The 19,487-nt window shown below is 43.5% G+C and overlaps 1 protein-coding gene across 3 annotated transcripts in view; it reads right to left on the bottom strand.

The window, feature by feature from the left end:
- The window catches only part of LOC138582145 (alpha-tectorin-like), a 402,447-nt gene that overhangs the window by 253,459 nt on the left and 129,501 nt on the right, over positions 1–19,487 (bottom strand). For all 3 annotated transcript variants that reach the window (XM_069653169.1, XM_069653171.1, XM_069653170.1), the window contains exon 4: positions 7,233–7,360. In XM_069653169.1, coding sequence (XP_069509270.1) covers positions 7,233–7,360 — 128 coding nt within the window. The remainder of the gene's footprint in view (positions 1–7,232; positions 7,361–19,487) is intronic.

The following is a 19,487-nucleotide window of genomic DNA, read 5'->3' as shown; positions in this document are numbered from 1 at the left end:
AACTGTATTATTATTATTTGATGGTCGTAGCTTGCTCCCATCTTAGATTTAGATTAAGATTAGACATTTATCTCACCCATTGTTACAGTATAATAAAAACCCTTGAACTCTGATCACTTGTGTCTGTCTTGTGGGATATGATTCAATTGATGCTAGTTGGAGAGCCCACTTATATGATGAAATACGGAATGGAGATTTCCATGCTCTACCCACAGTGTTAGAGAAAGAGTGAAAGAACAACTCTCCCCAGGGTGACTCAGAAATCCTGGACTCAGGATTCCAAGATGGCTGCGCACCTTGGTAGATGTGCGTGTGGGAGCTCCATCGCTGCAGCTCGATTCAAGGCAGCACCGCCCTATGACTACATTGAAGAGTGACGTCGCCTCAAGGAGACCCCAGGCATTCAAGAACTGAGGCGGAAGATCTCTAAAACTGCTGCAGCGCTCCGTGTACATCACAGGAAATAATCTCTCGGCAAGGTGTGGCCGGAAAGATAGCACTCTAGCCCATGAAGGTATACCCCACAGTAACTCTCCCCGATCGAGGGGACGCATAGCATAAGTACCTACTGGAGTGGGGAACTGGGAACAGGGTGCAGGCTAATCAGTAAAGTAGCAGGGCGTCAGAGCACCTTAACATCAGCACCGGGCCCAGACAAACCTTTGCCAACCTGGGGAATCCTTTTGGAGGAAGCACATAGATGAGGTGGCTGCATAACTGCAAGGATAGCCTTTGCATCAGCATTATCAAAGTGAAGGACAACGTAAGGACATGGGATCTGGAATAATTCCTGCTTAAAATCTACAGTGGAGAATCTGCATGCTTCCCTCTGCTGCTAAGCCAATTTACAGTGGATCTCCTCTTATTGGGTGCAGGCAGCCGATCTCCACAGAAGAGCAATAGTGCACCTGGGGGAAAACGTAACAGTACCATTCGCAACACATGCTGAGGGGTAAAAAGAAGACCACTCAGGCGGGGTCTGCCCAAGTTCCTCAAACTACAACAAACCCGATACAAAAACTGTGGGCAACGGGCCAGGGGACACCCTCAGCAGGAAACAAACCAGCAGCTAACCCAAGTGAAGAGCCTGGTGGGTCTAGCAGCCTCATTCCAGAAATGGCTGCCTCTAAAGAGGATTTTACAACAAGTTTCCAGGAATTTCAGGACAAATTTCACACTTCATTTCAGCAGCAATTCACCTCCTTTACTACTGAAATCAGGCAGCCATTATCCGATTTTAGCAAAGGCATTTCTTCCCTGGTGGAGCGTGAAGACTCCAACGAGTGGGCAACCCAAAGAACTGGTGCAGGAAAATAAACAGTCAGCTAGTGCCCTAGAAGAACTAGCCAGGCTTACACACAACCTAGAAATACAGTGTGATAATCTTGAGAATAGACCTCGACGTTCTAATATACAGATTCAAAACTTGCCAGAAACAATCTTAGTTGCAGAGCTAAAAGACACAGTAATTCACATCTTTTCAGGCTTACTTTCAGGAGAAGACACTGCTACCGTGTTGCTAGACAGGGTTCACAGTCCAGGCTTGAAAAGAAATGATCCCTGTGCTTGACCACATGATGTCCTGGCAGCCACATCATTCCCACAAAAGGAGCCGATTCTCAGGGACGCAAGGTCATCTTCTCCAATTACAGACAAGGGCAGCAAAGTCCAACTATATCAAAATCTCTTGCATGAGAACCTTGCAGAAAAGTGGCGAGATGCAGCCGTTGATGAAAACATTACAGTCGCAAGAGATTAAATATAGGTGGACTTTCCCTTTTGAATTAATTTTCTCTCTGAAAGGGAGGCAACATAGGACCACCTCTCAAGAAGCAGGAATGTCCTTGCTGCAAATTGAAGAGGATACCACTTAGGGCCCATCAGAGATCGTTGATGGTTGTTCGGTTCTATAATCCAAACCCTAGGAATGGACGACTTTAACTCAAGGTGGGAAAAGAGACAAGGCTAAACATCAAGAGGACTGGAAGGCACGACTCAGAGACCCTAACTTTAAAACACAAGGATAATGAAGTGCAGAAGCAGGCGAACACAATAGCAAAGATTAAGAACTGATTGTTTTTTACTTTTATCAGATGGAGCACACCAACTTGGAATTATCTGTTCAGGTAACAGATGGCAGTACTAGGATACCCCGCACGTTGCTCTGTGGTTATAGTTAATGCACGGCTGAGGTTTTACACCCTGAGATAATTTAGGTATCGTGGCTCACACCGGGGAACAATGTTTGGGGAGATTGTTGGGACAATTGTGGTTAGGGTGGGGAAACAGATTGGGGATGGCTGAACACAATGGGGGGAGGGGTCCGCGATGCCTGGTCTTTGAGAAAGATGTCAAAGAATGCTGTACTTATAAGATGCAAGATCCTCATGATATATTATGTCATAAAGAAAATTCAAGTGTTTAACGTTAGACATTCAGGGTCTTAATGCAAAAGTGAAGCATAGAGAGTTGGAATCGCTCTTGAGGTGTTACCAACCGGACTTGGTGGCGCTCCAAGAGACACATAAATGTCTAGCTGATAGATCTAAACTCTGATTACGACGATACCTGATTAAATTGCAAGCAAATGCAGTGGGTAAGGTAGCAAGGGTGCTGGGGTACTGTTAGGAATTGGGACCGGCCTACACATTAAAGTGCTTCGGACAAAAGTTCATAAAGAAGGCAGTTACATTTTTGCAACCTTGAAGATTGGCACAAAGAAGTTAACGTTGGCCTTGATCTATGCTCCTAACACTGGTCAGGAGGGCTTTTGAAAATCAGCTCTCACATTGTTGGAATCCTTTAGCGAAGGGGAGATTGTTCTTCTAGGAGATTTCAATATATATAGCCTGGGATCCTGCCGGGGCCCGGGGCATAGTCATCCACTTCATGCAACCCCACCATCCAAACCGCTTAGACAAAAATTTGCACTGTTGACATTGGTAGATGTTTGGCCAGCACTTAAGGGCTCGGAAAAAGGATATACTTTCTACGCACATGTTCACCAGTCCTTCTCATGAATTGATTTTGCTTGGGTCTCAAAATCCCTCTTAGGTAAAGTCATCCAAATTACTTGTCACGCAATTTCACTCTCATGCACCCACTATTATAGACCTGGATATTGATGTGGGGACACAGACACTATGGGCTTGGCGTTGCCCGTCCGAAATCATGGCAGACTCAGTACTGAGAGGGAAAATTGAAGGGACGATCTTCTTTGAATTCAATCGATTCACGGGACTTCAGCAAATGTGACATGGGATGCTTTCATAGCAACTCTTTGCAGTGTATTAATAGCAGAAGCAGAGATAGAGCAGGAGGACACGTTGCAATAGGTAATGGGGAGAAAGGAAACGCATGTAATCCAGCTGTCCAAAGAGCATACAGAACAGAGGTGGGTAAGCTAAATTTACTTCAGGCAAAAAAAGCAGAAAAGTCCTTATTATACATTAAGCAAAAATATTATGTAAAAGCCAAGGCAGATTGTTTATTAGCCAGACAATTAGCCCTGGGGGATGGGAATTGTCTTGAACTAGAATTCAGCCAAGAAGAAGTACTTAGGGTTATACATGCTCTTCCCCTGAATAAATCACCAGGCCCAGACTGATTTCCAGCCTTAGTCTATAAAAGCTATACGAAGGTGTTAACTCCTAAACTCACTTACCTATTTAATTAATTTAAACAATCAGGTCGCATATCCGTTACTATGGAAGAGCCTAAGATCGTGCTATTTCCAAGGCCAGGAAAAGATCCTAGTCGGTGTGGATCATACCGCCCGATAGCTCTCATAAATGTGGATGCTAAAATGTATACTAAAATACTAGCCAATAGGATGATTTGCTCCCCACAGTCATACACCCAGACCACTCAGGCTTTATAAAACACCATACCACATATGATAATATTAGGCATACCTGTCACATTTTAGAAAAGGTAGAAAAAAAAATATCAAAGGGGCCTTGCTTTCTCTTGATGCACAGTAGGCCTTTGATCGGGTAGAGTGGCCTTTCCTGTTTCTTGCCCTAGCGAAAATGGGCTTCGGCCCGAAGTTCATAGATAAAATTAGGGCAAACTATAAACAACCGTGTGCAAGATTGCTGATCAATGATTAACTCTCTACTTCTATCTCTCTTCAACACGGGACCAAATGAGACTATACGCTATTTGTCCTGAAACGTACATTGCCAGGATCAGACAGATGGAGGCCATTCAAGGGATTCATTTTGAAGGGGTATCACATAAAATTATAATGCATGCAGATATGTTACTTTTTGCATCCGACCCGATAAACACTGCACCCAATGTATTGTCCTTAAAGAAACTCCTTAAAACCTTTATTTTTCAAACGTATTTCCACCACTGAGCTCTCTAAATATGTTCGCCCTTCAGTTCGTATAGCAAGCACTCTCATATCTTTTGATATGGGTGCTAAATAAGGCGAATATAGGGCCTCATTCCGAGATTGGAGGCAGTCATGGTGCTATTTGCGCCATGACTGCCTCCAATAACGGGTCCGGCACCGGTGCTGTTCAATGTGGACTTACCGGTGTAGTCCGACCCTGGCGGGACCGGTAAGTCCCCATTGAAAAAACCATTCCCCATTCCCATTGAGCCCCTATAGAGCTCAATGGGAATGGGGAGGGCGCTAATAACGGGCTCGCGAATGGCAAGCCGTTATTAGCCCCATGGTGCCTTAGCGGGACCCGTAAGGGACGTGTGGTCGGACCACATGTTCCTTACGGTTCCCTCCAAGGGACCTCAGAATAGGACGGTAGGGGATTACCAGCACCGGTCTCCTTACCGGTGCCTGGTATCCCTTACCGCCCTACTCGTAATGAGGCCCATAGTGTATTTGAGGCCCTATGCTGTTTGCTTGAGCAGCATTACAGTTCCGTTTACGCAAGGTATCTGGTGCAAAAGCGAGATTACACTAAGTGTCAGTGCTCTAGGGGTACTTTGAGGATTTGTGGTCGGTTTCGATCCATTTACATTTTTTAAAGTGGCCTGACCTTTACATGTTGATCAGTAGGGGAACAATGAATATAAATATCTAACTGGGAACACATTCCGTTGTCTCAGAGGAATCAGGGCACCAGAGACTACAGTAAGTGGCAAACAAGATCATGCTAAACATTGCACAACTACATGATGCCTGTCCCGTGACTGATATAGTGCTGAACCCCTTGAGAACTCAGTGCCTCACATTCTATATCTTGTGCCTGCTCTGACATTGTATGTACATTGGCTCAGTGCTGTGCCTGTCAGTGCACTTGATCTGCCATCAGCTCTGTACTGGATTAATAAGCATGCATGCATCTCACTCAACCTGTGCATCGTCAAGTAGAATGAAGTAAGACATTTTTGGGAGCGTGAATCTAGAATGATCAGAGAAGACGATCTTGTTTTGGAGGGTGAACTCATAAATTTATGGATAGCTTTTGGTTTATTTGAAGTATGAAGTATGAAGACGATTCCAAGGAAGGTAACTTCAGATAGCCATGCTCTCCAAATGAGGGTTAGTTTAGTGGCATGCATATCCTGTCATCAGCATTGAACCTGAACTTAGTCCTGTAAAGGATCAAGCTGCACCTGAGCTCACTGCTGTTGTATCCCTCACCTCTTGGTGAATGCTAAGTAGCTTCTCAGGGGTCCGGTTGTGCAGGACCAGTTCATCTTCCCTGATGAGACTGGATTAACTGTGGAGTCAGGAGCCCATCCCCCATACCTAGAACCACCTCTGACATAGGGAAAGGCTAGAGATGAGCCATGTGAGTGTGGCTGAAGCACCAGGGGTGAAAAACACATGCAGTAGGCAGCTAACACCCTGCGCTCTGTCCCTTCATTTAATCAGTCATCACCTGATGCATGTTCATGAGTAGTAGAGTCTGGCCATAGATGTAGGTGTGAAGGCACAATCAGCCATGTTCAGTGAAAACATCCATGCACGTGCAGGTGCCCCTTCATCCCTTCTTGTGGAGCTCAATGTATAACTGGAGAAGAGCAGTAAGGACATGTCATATTGCTGATCCCCTCTATATATCTCTACTCCATATGCTACACATCAACTGCGAATGCTCCTGTGCCTATATAAGAACTTCTTTTTACTTGTTGAATGCGCTTGCAGGTTATGGATGCTGGGAAGAACATGACACTCCCTGTTCTAGTTGAAGCATAAATTGTATTTTGTCCATTACCGAACTAAGGAGAAAAATTGTCGTGCAATCAACCAATCAGAAACATTTTATGATTTGCACATTACTCAAACATTCATGCTCCAATGACAATCATATCACCTGAGCCTCCGAACACTTCAATGGCTCCCACTCAAATGCAGGCTATAACCAACTACCCCCCATATAACACCCACTCCACTTTCCACATCAGGGTCTCTAATTCACCAAGAAGAAATTCCTCCACTAGAAGTGAGCCAAGGGTCAGAATATGGAAACGTTGTCCATGTCCAAATATTGCAGCAAATTAATTTAGCACCAATTCTGCTGCTTGCATACTAAGGAATTGAGCCCAACAGATTTTCCTCAGTCCATATTATATCTAAAAATGGTTTGACGAAGGTAAAAAATAAGCATACTGTTTTGGACTGTTTACTGTGTAACATGAAAATAAATTTAGTAAACACATTTTTTCTCAAGTTATGCAGCAAAATCAGACTCATTCATTTTCGCTCGGCTACATAAGTTTTAGATAATATGAATTTAGACAAAGCCTGTTTACTCCATTCCACACTACCGACGCAGAAAAAAGTAGTTCTAAACGCATTTCCTCAGTCTTTTAGGCTAAGCTTTCAGAAATCAATTCCCAGGCATCTCCCCACAGGGAGGACCACTTAGTCTTCAGAAAATCCCTCAGTACCATGCTACTCACTAAACCACAACTGACATTCTAACATGTCCCCCTTAAAAATTGTACTAGTCTGATCTTTAATCTGTCTTTCTTTTGTTGTCTGTTTCAAGATGCCCCTAATTTGACAATGAGCTTCATAAATGTTACCTTACGATACCATGTGTTACGAAGGTTTCATTGTGAATCATTTTGTAAAGACAAAAGGTGTTTGCTTCTCACATTAAAGTAGAGAAGTGAGATCTTTATTTGTATGCTGTACATTTCAGATCTATACATGAGGGTACGATCTGGCAAATTGATATGACGCTTCCAGGACTAGGTTTAGGTACCACAAGATATCAGCACACAGGAAACAAGAGATTGAGACTCACGTAGAGGGAATTGTAGGACCTCCCATAGAGAATGAAATTTGTCCAGATGGGAATCAAAGAAGAGCTTCCATCATCAATACGAGGCATCCTAGCGTCAATGGATTTCCCAAACGGATACAGTACACGCCCTGATGAGCAAAGCAGACAAAGATTCATCACAACACAGTTCACACTCCATTAGCTCCACAGATAGTTCTGGCATTCAGGTAAACACAGATGTGTGTGGGTCGACAAGCATTCAGAAGACTCATTTAGAAAATACAGTTGAATGAAGGCTTCCATTATGTACCCTTTGAAAGATTATGTGTACCTAGATGCCATGTCAAAATGTTCCAGCACCTGTTCTCAAATTCTTTCACTCCTATGGGGTCGGTCTGGTCAAAGCAGCACGCTTTTGGGCTGAGGTTTCTTTAAAAATTCCATAAAATCACCAAAGGGTGTTTGAGATAGAAAATATTTATTGCCATATTTGATGTTTGTCATTTTTAGGATGTTTATGAATTTGTTAAATATTGAAAAAGTTGATTTTTCAGCTATATTCAATAGACAATAAAAAAAAAAAAGATAGAAAATGTCCTGCAGCACATACCCTTTTCAATTCGCATTGGTGGTCTTCTGGCCTAGGCTTTGTCAGAACATACAAATGAATTAACATAATTATTAAAAGCCTTCACAAATTGTTATTGTTTTGGTTACCTTGTAATGATTGTATTTATCTTCTTTGGAGGGGCAAGTATGAATGCGGTCAGATATTATTCAGAAGTAGAACATAGATTGCTTATATATTCATTGAAAAGGTTTTCCAGTAAGCCAATATGGCATTCATTTCTGGTCACTGTCGAGCAAATATAATTACCATCTACTCTTCATTTCCACAAGAAACCCTTGGGAAAACACTCCTCACAGTACAACAGGTCCCTCTATTACTCATTCAGCTGTATGCAATTGTAGGTATCTAACTGCAGTAACCCATTTTTGTTGGTTTTGACACATGTTTTGGTGCTTTAGCAGAACATATGGATGTTAAGGCAAGGAGGGAGAAGGTGTGTTGAAAAGTTAAATGTTTGGGTCGAAAGGCAAGTGATAACACTTGTAGCATGCATCAGCTACATCACAGAATGTTATTTTGTGTATTTTCTGGGATACAAAAGAATGAGGGGCTTCTTTTTTGAATGAGTGATAAACATGAGTTATGTTATAGGAATGTTCTTTGTTCCTTCTGCATATTTAGTTTAGTTTGGTTTAGTTTTTCATTTGATAATGCGCTCCAAACCCAGGGGTAGACGGGCGCAGCAGTAACAAGATTACTTAGGCTTAGGTTACATACAGAGGATACATTCCCTGAGTTATTAACACATTTACAATACATGACTGCAAGAGGTACAAAAAGTGGGAGAACCTCACACCACAGGGGGCAATGTGAGAGTCTATAGTCACAATTCGGTCATAACAGGTAATATATACAGGGTACCTGGTCTAGAGCTGAGGATCAACTTGTTAGTCGTCTTTGGTCCAGAGCCAACTTTTCACATTGCATCTGAATCTAGAATAGGGTAGATTAGCTCTCAGTGCAGTAGGGAGTGCATTCCAGGCACAGGCAGCTGTAACAGGGAAGCTTGCTCCGCCTGCTTTAGTTAGTCTGAATCTAGGAGTTTCAAGTAGGAGGTGGGTAGAGGCTCTGGTGTGGTGACTAGAGGATTTTCTGGTGAGTCTAGCTGAGATGTAGGGAGGTGCAGAGTTGTTCAGTCCTTTATGGGTGAGAGATAGTGTCTTGAGAAGGACTCTGTCACTGATTTTTAGCCAATGATGCTCTTTCCTGATTTTAGAAATGTGCGCTCTGCGTGGTATGTCCAAGGCTGCTCTAAGAGCATTGTTCTGCAGTATTTGCATTTTGTTTATGACAGATTTACTGGCACCCGCATATAGGGCGTTACAGTAGTCCAATTTAGACATTACTAGGGCATTGGCTAATGTGATGCAGTTGATTTTGGAGAGTAGGGTCTGCAGGCCCTAATTAAGTTGCAGGTGTAGGCTGTGGAGGAAGCCAGGGAGTTGACTTGTTTTTTGAGAGATAATGTGGAATCAAGGTAGAAACCTAGTGTTTTTACCTCAGTTGCCACTTTGATTATATTGCCATCTATGTTGAAGGCGAGGTAGTTAGGGCTGAGTTTTTTTAGGTTAGATTCGGAACCCAGGATCAGTAATTCTGTTTTGTCGTCATTCAGGCAAAGGCCGTGAGAGGCCATCCATGTCTGAATGAGTTTTACCTTTGTCCTTCAACTCGTCCATTTGTGTCTTGAGGTCAATTAAGGCTGTTTCAGTACCATGTAGTTGTCTGAATCCAGATTGGCGTGATCCTAGAAGTTGGTTCTTCTCCAGATAGTTTTGGATCTGGAGGTATGCTACTCTGCCAATGATTTTAAGGAGAAATGGGACCGTGGTGATAGGCCTATAATTGGTGGGGATGGCTGGGTCGAGAGTCTGTTTTTTAAGGAGAGGCAATACCCAAGATTCTTTAAGGTTGGTGGGTACAGTGCTGGATCTAAAGGAGGCGTTGATTAATTTAGAGATGAAGGGTGCTAAATCTCTGGCTGCATCCTTGATAATTTGTGCTGGGCAGCTGTCGCCATGGAAGTTCGATGGTTTTAGGGATGATATCACCTTTTCAGTTTCCAGAATGGAGATGTTGGTAAATCTGAATGGTTCACAGTTATTTTGTGTGACTGTTGTAGGGGATTCTAGCTGATGGGTAGTATAGGTTCCAGTGGAACTCGAGGACGCTTTCTTCTTTGCAATTTTGGATTGTAAGGTAGTGATTTTATTAGCTAAGGCGTTCTGGATACTAGTACACCATTGTTTGTCCTTGGGGATATTATCTATGGGACCAATCGGGTTTTCCATTTCCCGAAGGATGGAAAAGAGTTCTTTGGAATGAGAGTTAGCTTTACTAATGCTCTCATTAAATGTGTCTTTTTTAGATTGGATTTCAATGCAGACATGAGTAAACAAAAAAAGGTTAAATGACAGCAGCCCTACAGTGGTCCAACAATGAGGGTGTCCAGTGGAGAGGGGATTTAGGGCATGCCATGATGTGCCTTGTCCTGTCTCTGCAGACTGAATGGTAGCAATAGAGAGAAGAGTCCCACATTCACCTGCTATTTATGAAGACTGAGTCACAGTCTTTCTTCCTACTGCAAGTCCCTCATCCTGGTCTTATTCTCCAATGCTAGCCCTAGTTCATAATTCTTGTCCTAATCACTTGTCCTACTCTCATGTCCTAGACTGTCATTCTAGTCCCTTGTCTAAGCCCCTAATCATATTCTTGCATGCCAGTCTCTAGTCCCAGTCCCTCATTCTAGTCCCTTGCCCTGGCCCCTCACCCTAGGCCTAGTATCTAGCCCTAGTCTCTCATCCAATGACCTTTCAAGTCCCTTGTCCCAGTTATAATCCCTTTTTCTTGTCCCTTGTACTATCCTCATGTCCCTGGTTCTCATCCAATGTGCTAGTCCTTATTCCTCACCCTAGTCTCTTGTCCTATTCTCTCTTCTTCATCCGTCATCCTAGTCCCAACTCTGTTGCCCTGTTCCCTCCTTCATCTAGTCCTTCATCCACGTGCCTCATGCTATTCTCTTGTACTAATCCACTGTCCTACTTCCTTGTCCTTATCTCTCATCCTAGTCTCTGGTCTTAATTAAGCAATATGACCCGAGCGGCAGGGGCATTACCTACTCAGGTAGTGGCCCCGCTTTGAGCCTCCTCATTGGCTGAGGGGCTGCAACGCCCCCCGTGGTGGACATGAAGGCTGGAATTCTGGCCGATAATCGAGGGATTCTCGTCCGGGTACCAACCTGGCGAGAGCCAATCAGAATGCGTGTTGCATTCTGCTTGACTCTCGCCAGGTACTAATCTTTTATATAGCTTCTTATCCAAGTATTCCATCCTACTCTCTTTTCCTAGTCTCAAGTCATTTGCCCTACTTCCACACCCTAGTCCTAGCCTAGTCCTATTCTAAATCATCATCTGTCATTCTACCTCCTAGTTCTAGTCCAGGTCTACTGTCCTAGTCTCTTGTCTTAGTCTCAACTCTCTTGTCATACATGTTTCATCCTAGAGCCTTTCATACTAGCCCTAGCCTCTTCCATTACTCTCTCACCCTAGCCCCTTGTCCTCTCATTCTGGTCCCTAGTCAGAGCCTCTCATCCCAAACTCTCGTCCTGACCTCGTCTTTCCCTTGTGCAGTCCACTGTCCTAGTTCCTCATCCATTATCTATGTCATTCGTGCAGTCTCTAATCCTAGTCCCTCATCCATGTATCCAGTCCTGTCCTCGGCCTCATCCTATTCCCTCTTCATAGCCCTTCATAGTAGTCCTTTGTCCCCTTATCCTCGTCCCTCATCCTAGACGCTCAATTTAGCCCTTGTTTCCCCCATCCTAGTCCATCATCCAGGTCCCCTGTACTTCTGCCTAGACAATAATTCTAGCCCTTCATCCTAGACGGTAATACCTCATCTTGGTCTCTCCAATTAATCTTACTCCACTGCTCTTGTCATAGGCCCTCATCCCAGTCCCTTGTATCAGTCTCTTATTCTAGTCTCTCAAGCCCTCATTGACCTCTCCTTGCTTAGACCCTCATCCTAATCCTTCATCCTACTCCTAGTTTCTTGTCTTAGTCCTCATACTTCATCCCAGTCCTTTTTTCTTCATCAAAGTCCCTTAACCTAGTCTTTCATCCTGTTCACTCCTAGTTCATCATCCTAGCCCTAGTCCCTTGTCCTAATCCTAGTCCTTCATGTGTGTCCTAATCCTAGTACTCAAACTAGCTCTGGAACTTTTCTCTCATCCTAGTCTCAGCCCTTGTCCTGCTCCCTTGTCATAGTCCCCCATTTTAATCTATTTTCCTTGCCCCTTGTTCTATCCCCTTGCCATAATCTCTCATCCTTGACCCTCGTACCTCATCTCTGTCAATAATCCAAGTCTCTCATCCTAGTTCCTAGTCCCCCTTCCTTGTACCTCATTCTAGTTTCAGACTTCTAGCCCCTCGTCTGAGTCTCACCCTCCTAGTCCATTTTCCTTGATCCTAGAACAGTGGTCTTTGAACTGTGGTGCTGACACACTGGAGTGGATTGAAGGATATCTAGGGGAGGTCATGAGGGACTTTAAAAAGGGAGTACAATAACCTATCCTGGTAAGCATTTGTTTCGAAGGAATTTCCGATATAGGGTGGGTGTGGTGGGCGTTAGGCTAGGGGTCAAACAAAAGAGAAAGGGGAGCTTGGGGTGGACCCCCAGACCCTGCAAAATAAAAAAAAAGCCAATGGGTTTTTTTTAAAAAGTAATTCTGACATCGGAAAGTCAGTCAGCAAATTAACATAGAACCCCTATTTTAATAGAAAATATATGCACTTTTTGCATTTGGAAGTGAGCGTGTGACGAAAAGACTACTGTTCTGCAGGAGTACTACAATAGGTAGTGGCTGAACCTTATACTACAATCCAACAGTGATCCCAATCATAAAGGTGAAACAGGTCCAGTCAGGAGATATACCACCTTTGCCTTTTGTGGTAATGTGGCCTGAGGGCAGGCTATACTCTTACGAAGGGTGTTATTGTGATAACAGTAGCTACCCAAACAGCCATACTACAAAAACTATAAAAGAATGTCCAAACAAAGTTCTATGAAAAAACATTTATTTTAATTAAACAAGCCCATATGCAAATATCCACCTAGAAAAACACTAACAAACAAACCCACCCCTATGAAGAGAACACGGAAAATGCAGAACATATATGTGATAGCATTCTAGGTACTGGAGCATGGGTGAATAAGCAAGCAAAAGAGTATCCTTAGTAAGAGGTGCAAACGGGTGGCTTATCAGTCACTATGGTCCCAAAAGTGGTCCCGGGGTCTGGGCCTCTCAATATTACGATATTCTGTTCATGGATAGTTCGACTACATCAAAATGGACTTCTAGGTGCTGTTCTTGTGGGTCGAATCATGTTCTAGAGTGGAAAGACGCGTTGATCCAGGTGGTGATTTGGCGCTGAGTCGGTTCAAAGTGGAGTTCAATGTGACGTCAGAAAGGTGCAGTTCAAAGAGTCCACCCGGTCTGGTTCAAGGGTTGAGCTGGTTAGAGACTATGGATACCGCTGGGTCGAGTTGGCGAGTGAAACAATGCTTCTACCAGTTTGAGTTAACGTTCACAATGAGGGTCCTAATGGTTTGATGTGCTGTTTGAAGAGACAGTGGGTTGTGTGTAGGCATCATGAAACAAGACACAAACAACAGTTTCCAAGTTCATATCAAAAGGATTTATTAACACAAATGTCAAGATATTTGAAGGCCTTACTTGCCCTATGCTAATTTACGATTTCCCTACCTGAATGAAACTAAGGAAAGTGTGAGTCAGAGAGTTCAACTTTAAAGTCTGTCTGTGTCCAAAACCTATCCGTGCCCTCCCAACTAAAGGTAACAATGTGTAGACATATCAACAATAAAATAAATAGTGATCAAACAAAGTTCTGAGCTGCTTTTAGCTCTTAGCTTCCTTTTTCAGCTCCTTCAAGCAAGTTCCACAAAAAGGTCTCTGGATTACCTTTCTCAAGTTCAAAACAGTTCCACAAATCCTCGGGGTTCCCTTCCCCAAGTTCAAAGCAATATAATTCCAAAGAAAAGGGTCTCGGGGCTTCTGTCCTCAAGACAGCATTAAAGTTCATCAGGTCTCAGGGTTCCCTTCCCCGTGACTTCAATGTATCAGCTTATGCTTGGTTTAGTCTTTCAAAGCTCATCACAACTCCAGGTCAACTTGACACTCCTTCTGCATTGCATTAACAGTTCACATAAAGTGCTCCTTCTTGGTTTGTTTCACAATGTATTTGGCTTTCACAATTGAGGGTTCCCTTGTCTAGGAGCAGTTGTCAGACCACACAGTCCACACATCACAGGTCGCGCAACCAGGAACCCTAGGTTCTTCAGCCCACAGAGGTTCTTCTGTATTTGCCTCTTTGTAAGGATTCAGATGGATTCACACTCACGCAGCTTCTTCTTATCGGCCTCTTATCTTTATATGCAAGTTTACAGTCACTTGGCTTCTCCTGTTTAGCCTTTTGGCTTTGCCATAATGTGTCACTTATCCTCTGCCAGTCTTTGGCCTTGCTGCACTGTATTCATGCATGGAATTCACAATGTGGTGGTTTTACTTCTTTCCTACCATGTTTTTATGCACTTCCGCAAACTTCCACACTTGCTCTCTTATTTCATATGCTGTTTTCAAATGGGCACTTCCCCACTTATTTTTCATCAGACCTAGCTTTGCTCATAAAGTTCTCATTCAGTTGGGAATTCAATATTTTCTCAACATCTCATTCTCAAGTATTCTACTTGCTTGGCTTTAAATTGTATTTCCAAAAGGTGACTGTCGGATTCATTCAGTATTCAAAATATTATTCAGGAATATGTCCAATTGCTTTCAGATCACTCGGCATTCGCAGATTACTTGTTTCAGTTTGTTTGGCATTCTCAGAAATGTGGCAGTATTAGCGTGGCGCTCCGGACAGAGTGTTCCCTGAATTACACCCACCGGTTATGTGCATCCGCTCTCTACTACTTCGCCGCTCCTCTGATCGATCCTCCTGGATCCACAAGCTGCATCTCTCTCGCGGCGGCCAACTAGAGCTTCCCTTGCTCGCCCGCTTGCAACCAGAGCTCAATCGGACCGCTAGATCCGCTCGTGGCCCGCACTCGGCCTGGGTGTCTCTCTCCTTCTTCAGACTCATGTGGTTCCCTCTGGATCCTCCAACATGCTTCTCTCCAGCCTATTATGTTCCCTGCTCTCTTTCTCAGTGTGCAGTGCCCACGTCTTATACTCACAAGTCTGTGTCAGCATGCTCAATTGCCTGACCTCTAGGCAACCTATTTGTTGGACATGCCTGAGTTCCTCAATGGTACTCTTTGATAGTCATCTTCTTCATCTCAGAACTAGAGTGGTGGAAATACCTACTGGTGTCCACTACTCCTAGTCGCCTCTTCCTCGTCCCAGTACTGTAGTAGTTTGAATGGGGAAAATTAAGGAATGCTAGACCACAGAAGTTCATAAAAGCTGGGAGCGGGTTAGGTTGGTTCTCAGAAGGAAAAGGGTGATACCATGTCTCGCCTGTGGGTACCCTTTTCCCAAACCCTCCACCCAGGTGATCCTCTCTTGCTTCGCCACCCCCAGCGTAGGGATCCAAAAGCAGTTGCCTTTCCCAGGCCACCTGAGCAGATGATCCAGGGGGAGTAGAAGTGAGGAGACCCTGTTGAAGTCTGTGTTACTACAAGTAGTCTGAAAATAGCCAGGTGGGGGCTATAGCTATGGAACCTATTTTCTAAACACCTTTCCATAGTCCCTGGAGAAATCAGCCACCCCATCCTGTGTGTGAAAAATTAAAGTATTTCGAGCTTTAAACTATTATTTGCCATGTGTTCTGTTGTTTCTCGCCATAACATTTGTCACAAGTACAACTAGTGATCCATTAGGCACAAAGAAACCCCTTTGCCGGTAACCTGTAGGTGAATCCGCCAGTATACCGGCTAATGGTAATACCGTTACTAGCACTCAGTCTGGCGGTATTAACACTAGATTATGAGTGCCGGCAACGGCTATAAATCCCCATTCCATGGAGTCCCATTGGACTCCGGGGAGGGGATTTGCTGGTATTACCGGCCCCGTTAATACCGGTGCTGGTAATACCAGCGATTTTGCAGGTAAGGGGCCTAACTTACCTCCAGCTCTTAGCTGGAGGTATATAACGCACCTCACCGGTAAAATTGTAGTTGGCAAGTGCAGCAACGTGCCGGTATACGTTAAAACAAGCAGGTTATTACTGCACCAGCCAACTTAGAATGAGCCCCTGTAATAGACTAAAGTGGCTCATTCAATCGTGTTTAATTTGAAGTTATGAAAATTAACGCATCAGCTCAAAGAAATAGCAGGAAGCATCTCCTTGGGTTGGAAAAGAACCAAGTAACAAAGTAATAATAGGATGTCTGTTCAGTTGGTTGAAACAAGTAAAACCAAAAAGTCCATGTCAGTGTTCTACAGTTTCAGAATCTGGCTCCCCTATCCCAGAAATCCATAGGTAATGATAGCCACTCACTGTCAGAGGTATTTTAAGTCTCCTTAAAACTTCTTGCCACAGGTCTGGTAGGTGCCATGCTCATCGTTTTCACTTGTTCTGTAGGGTCTTGGTCCAAGGACTACAAATAGCTGTCGTCCAAATATGAGCGACCACTTGAACGACAGCTATGGCCATTAAGTGAAGTCTGCATGGATTCTGCTTGGTTTTTGCCTGGGTGACTTTGACAGGGGGACATCTAATTCTGTTTCAGGGGGACTCTGAATGTGTGATGAATATACTTGCGGGGTACCAGTGGTCATGGGGTGAATATCAGTTTCTAAACCATCAATCAGCCCCACACCTGTAACATACCAGAAGGGATCTGAAGAGATTGGAATAAAAAGCAAATTATAAACCTCTTTGTCCAATTTTGGTAACATGGACGGAACGGCAGGCTTATCTCCTAAAGGTCATGGATCGTTGGTTAGTTCCAACACAGCAAAAATACAATTATTACCCAATGATGAAAGCAGTGGCTTACCGTCAAGAACAAAGCCAGACATGACAGTTCACTGCCATCTATAGTGAGAGGCGGGAGCTGGCTTCAGGTTGACACAGTTACATATGAAAGGTGGTTGGGTTTCCTGTCTCCTTTGTTATCCTCTGCAGCCAGGCCCCATGTGGGCCTGTTTGAAATACCCCCTGTTAGTATGATAATTGCTGTCACCAGCTGCAGGGCCTAACAAAAGAGCAGGGTGTTTCCATGGAGCTTTTGTCAATTAATCAGGCTGACCATGGCCATGGCAGGGGGACACACAACTTGTAGGTGTTGTTTAGTTATTGGCTCATCCATTGACTGCCCATGGCCATGCTAATCCCTATGGCCATTCCCAACCAGTTTCTGCCTCTCCCCGCCCAAAACACCTCCTCGTGGGAACTCTTTGAGCTCAGTTTACTCAAGCTTTACAATCAAAGTGTGTGCTCAAAGTGTCTGTCAGTGTTTTATCAAAGCAGTCTTCTGAGGCTTAACTGGAGTTGTAAACCCACTACTTGTGTAATAAAAATGTCAACCAGGTCTTTCTTCAGCCACTCCACGTATAAGCACTCTGCATGTCCTTCACTGAAGTCCTGTTAAAAACAAGCATTGGCAAAGCCAAATGTTTTGGCTTGTGTATGTATTAGGCATTTGTCAGACACTGCTATTACATACCTAGGTACTCGCACCAGCGTGTACCGGCTACCATCAATGGCCCATTAATACCACTACAGCTGTGTCTGGCACGTGCCTTTCCCATGCCTAAACAAAAGCCCAAACTGTTGGCATTGCCAATGCTTGTTTAAAATACTTTCTTGGAATGTTAAACCACATTTTGCTTTTTAAAGGGTGGACGCTTGCTGCACGTTTTTGTTCAGTGACAGAGGGACTTTTCCTACATCCTGTAATTTGGTGAAGTGACATAAGTGAGTGATGGGGGGACCATTTAGTGAAAAACGTCTCATTTTAAAATCGAATCTACCTAGGCCTATTTACTTTGCCAAGGTTTAATTTAGTGCTGAGTGGGACCTCAGAATCACGCTTTGTTTTTTATGTTTCTTTTATTGTATGTCCAATTCATTTTCATTTCCTGTGATTTGGAATTCGGTTAATTAATCATTTACAATATTTCTGATTTGGGAATCTACTTACATAAATGTATTATTTGGGCTCCTTTGTTCGACTGCCACATTTTACACTATGGGGACATACTAAGATAGTGTTGCCACCTTTGTTTAAAGCACAAACCGGGCAGGAAGCCCCGCCCACTTTGTGGAAGCCCCACCCCCTCGACACGCCCCTTTCATAGATTTTGAAACTGTAGTTCAATACCAGCAGTAGGGGAAAAAAATCATGCTTGCAGCTATCTTTTTTTAGTGTACTTATATTCTGTTTTTTAAAATAGCAATATGCATTATTAAAATGCATAATTATGTAGGGCTGAAATGATATTTTACCAAAATATATACCACACATTTTTTGGCCTAGAAAAGCTGAAAAGCTAAGCTGGTTCTGAAAAAATCAGATCCAGTGACTGTCCAGCTGGTAAGATTTTAAGGAGATGTGCATTGACCAACTTGACCATTTTGCCAGATCATTTAATTTGTGAAAATGTTATTAATTTTAAAATAAAAACATTCATATTAGAATTGTTGTAAGCTTTAAAAGCTAGTGAATCCTTGGCATAGCTCAGTGGATTAAGAAACTGCTGTAGATCGATTCCTGCAGGTTTCACATAAAACACGATAGCAGGCACATTAACCCACCAAGCAAACATTCCAAAAGAATCTACTGGGGAGAAAGGGTGAGAGTACTTCTTTAAACATTTTATAAAGTGCACACCAATTACAGAATGGTCTGCAGCAATTATTAAGAACTGTTGCTATTATTGCCCAACCAAATTAATTTTATATGAGCGCACACGTTTAAAATCTAGTTCAGGGACATCCAGCAAGATGGTTCTTTGTAATGACTACCAGCCATTTGGAGGCAGAGGCCAGTCATAAAATATGTCCCACCAGAATCGTATTCATTTTGTCAGATGAGATAAGAGGCTGATCCAGGTTTACTGACTTGTAAATGACTTCGATCAGTTGCCCTGAGCCTTTCACAGATACTGCCCAGTTATTAAATCTCCCCATTTTATCTTTGTTGCTGCACCTAAAGCATATCATACACCAATTTTACAGATATCCTGCTCCTTTAAACCATATTAGACCTTCCAGTTTATAACAACATAACCTGCATTCAAGGCACCTACAACACAGGCCTTGCCAGACTACTCTGCCATAGGCACCACCCACTGCCATTACCTACACCTTTACTCCCAAGCACCACCGCATTTCCTACTACAACGACCACTACAACGACTTCACACAGCCAAACACTACCCATATTAGATAAGACACGCAAAGCAAGCCTATCCACCAGAACCCCACATATCACACCCCTATACAGACCATGCTCAGTGCACTCAAGAAACAACAAACTCTCCACACGCACCCACCAGCACTATTCCACCTTTAAAAGACAGCAGACCCCATCTGTGATTCAACCACGCACCCCACTCACAACACCCACAACCAAATAAAAACCTCATAACCATCACACAACATAACACTACCACAAAC

Source organism: Ambystoma mexicanum, chromosome 3q, assembly GCF_040938575.1.
Source record: "Ambystoma mexicanum isolate Mex_15411 chromosome 3q, UKY_AmexF1_1, whole genome shotgun sequence".
In the NCBI taxonomy this organism is placed as follows: domain Eukaryota; kingdom Metazoa; phylum Chordata; class Amphibia; order Caudata; family Ambystomatidae; genus Ambystoma; species Ambystoma mexicanum.
This window is presented reverse-complemented; position numbering and strand designations above follow the sequence as displayed.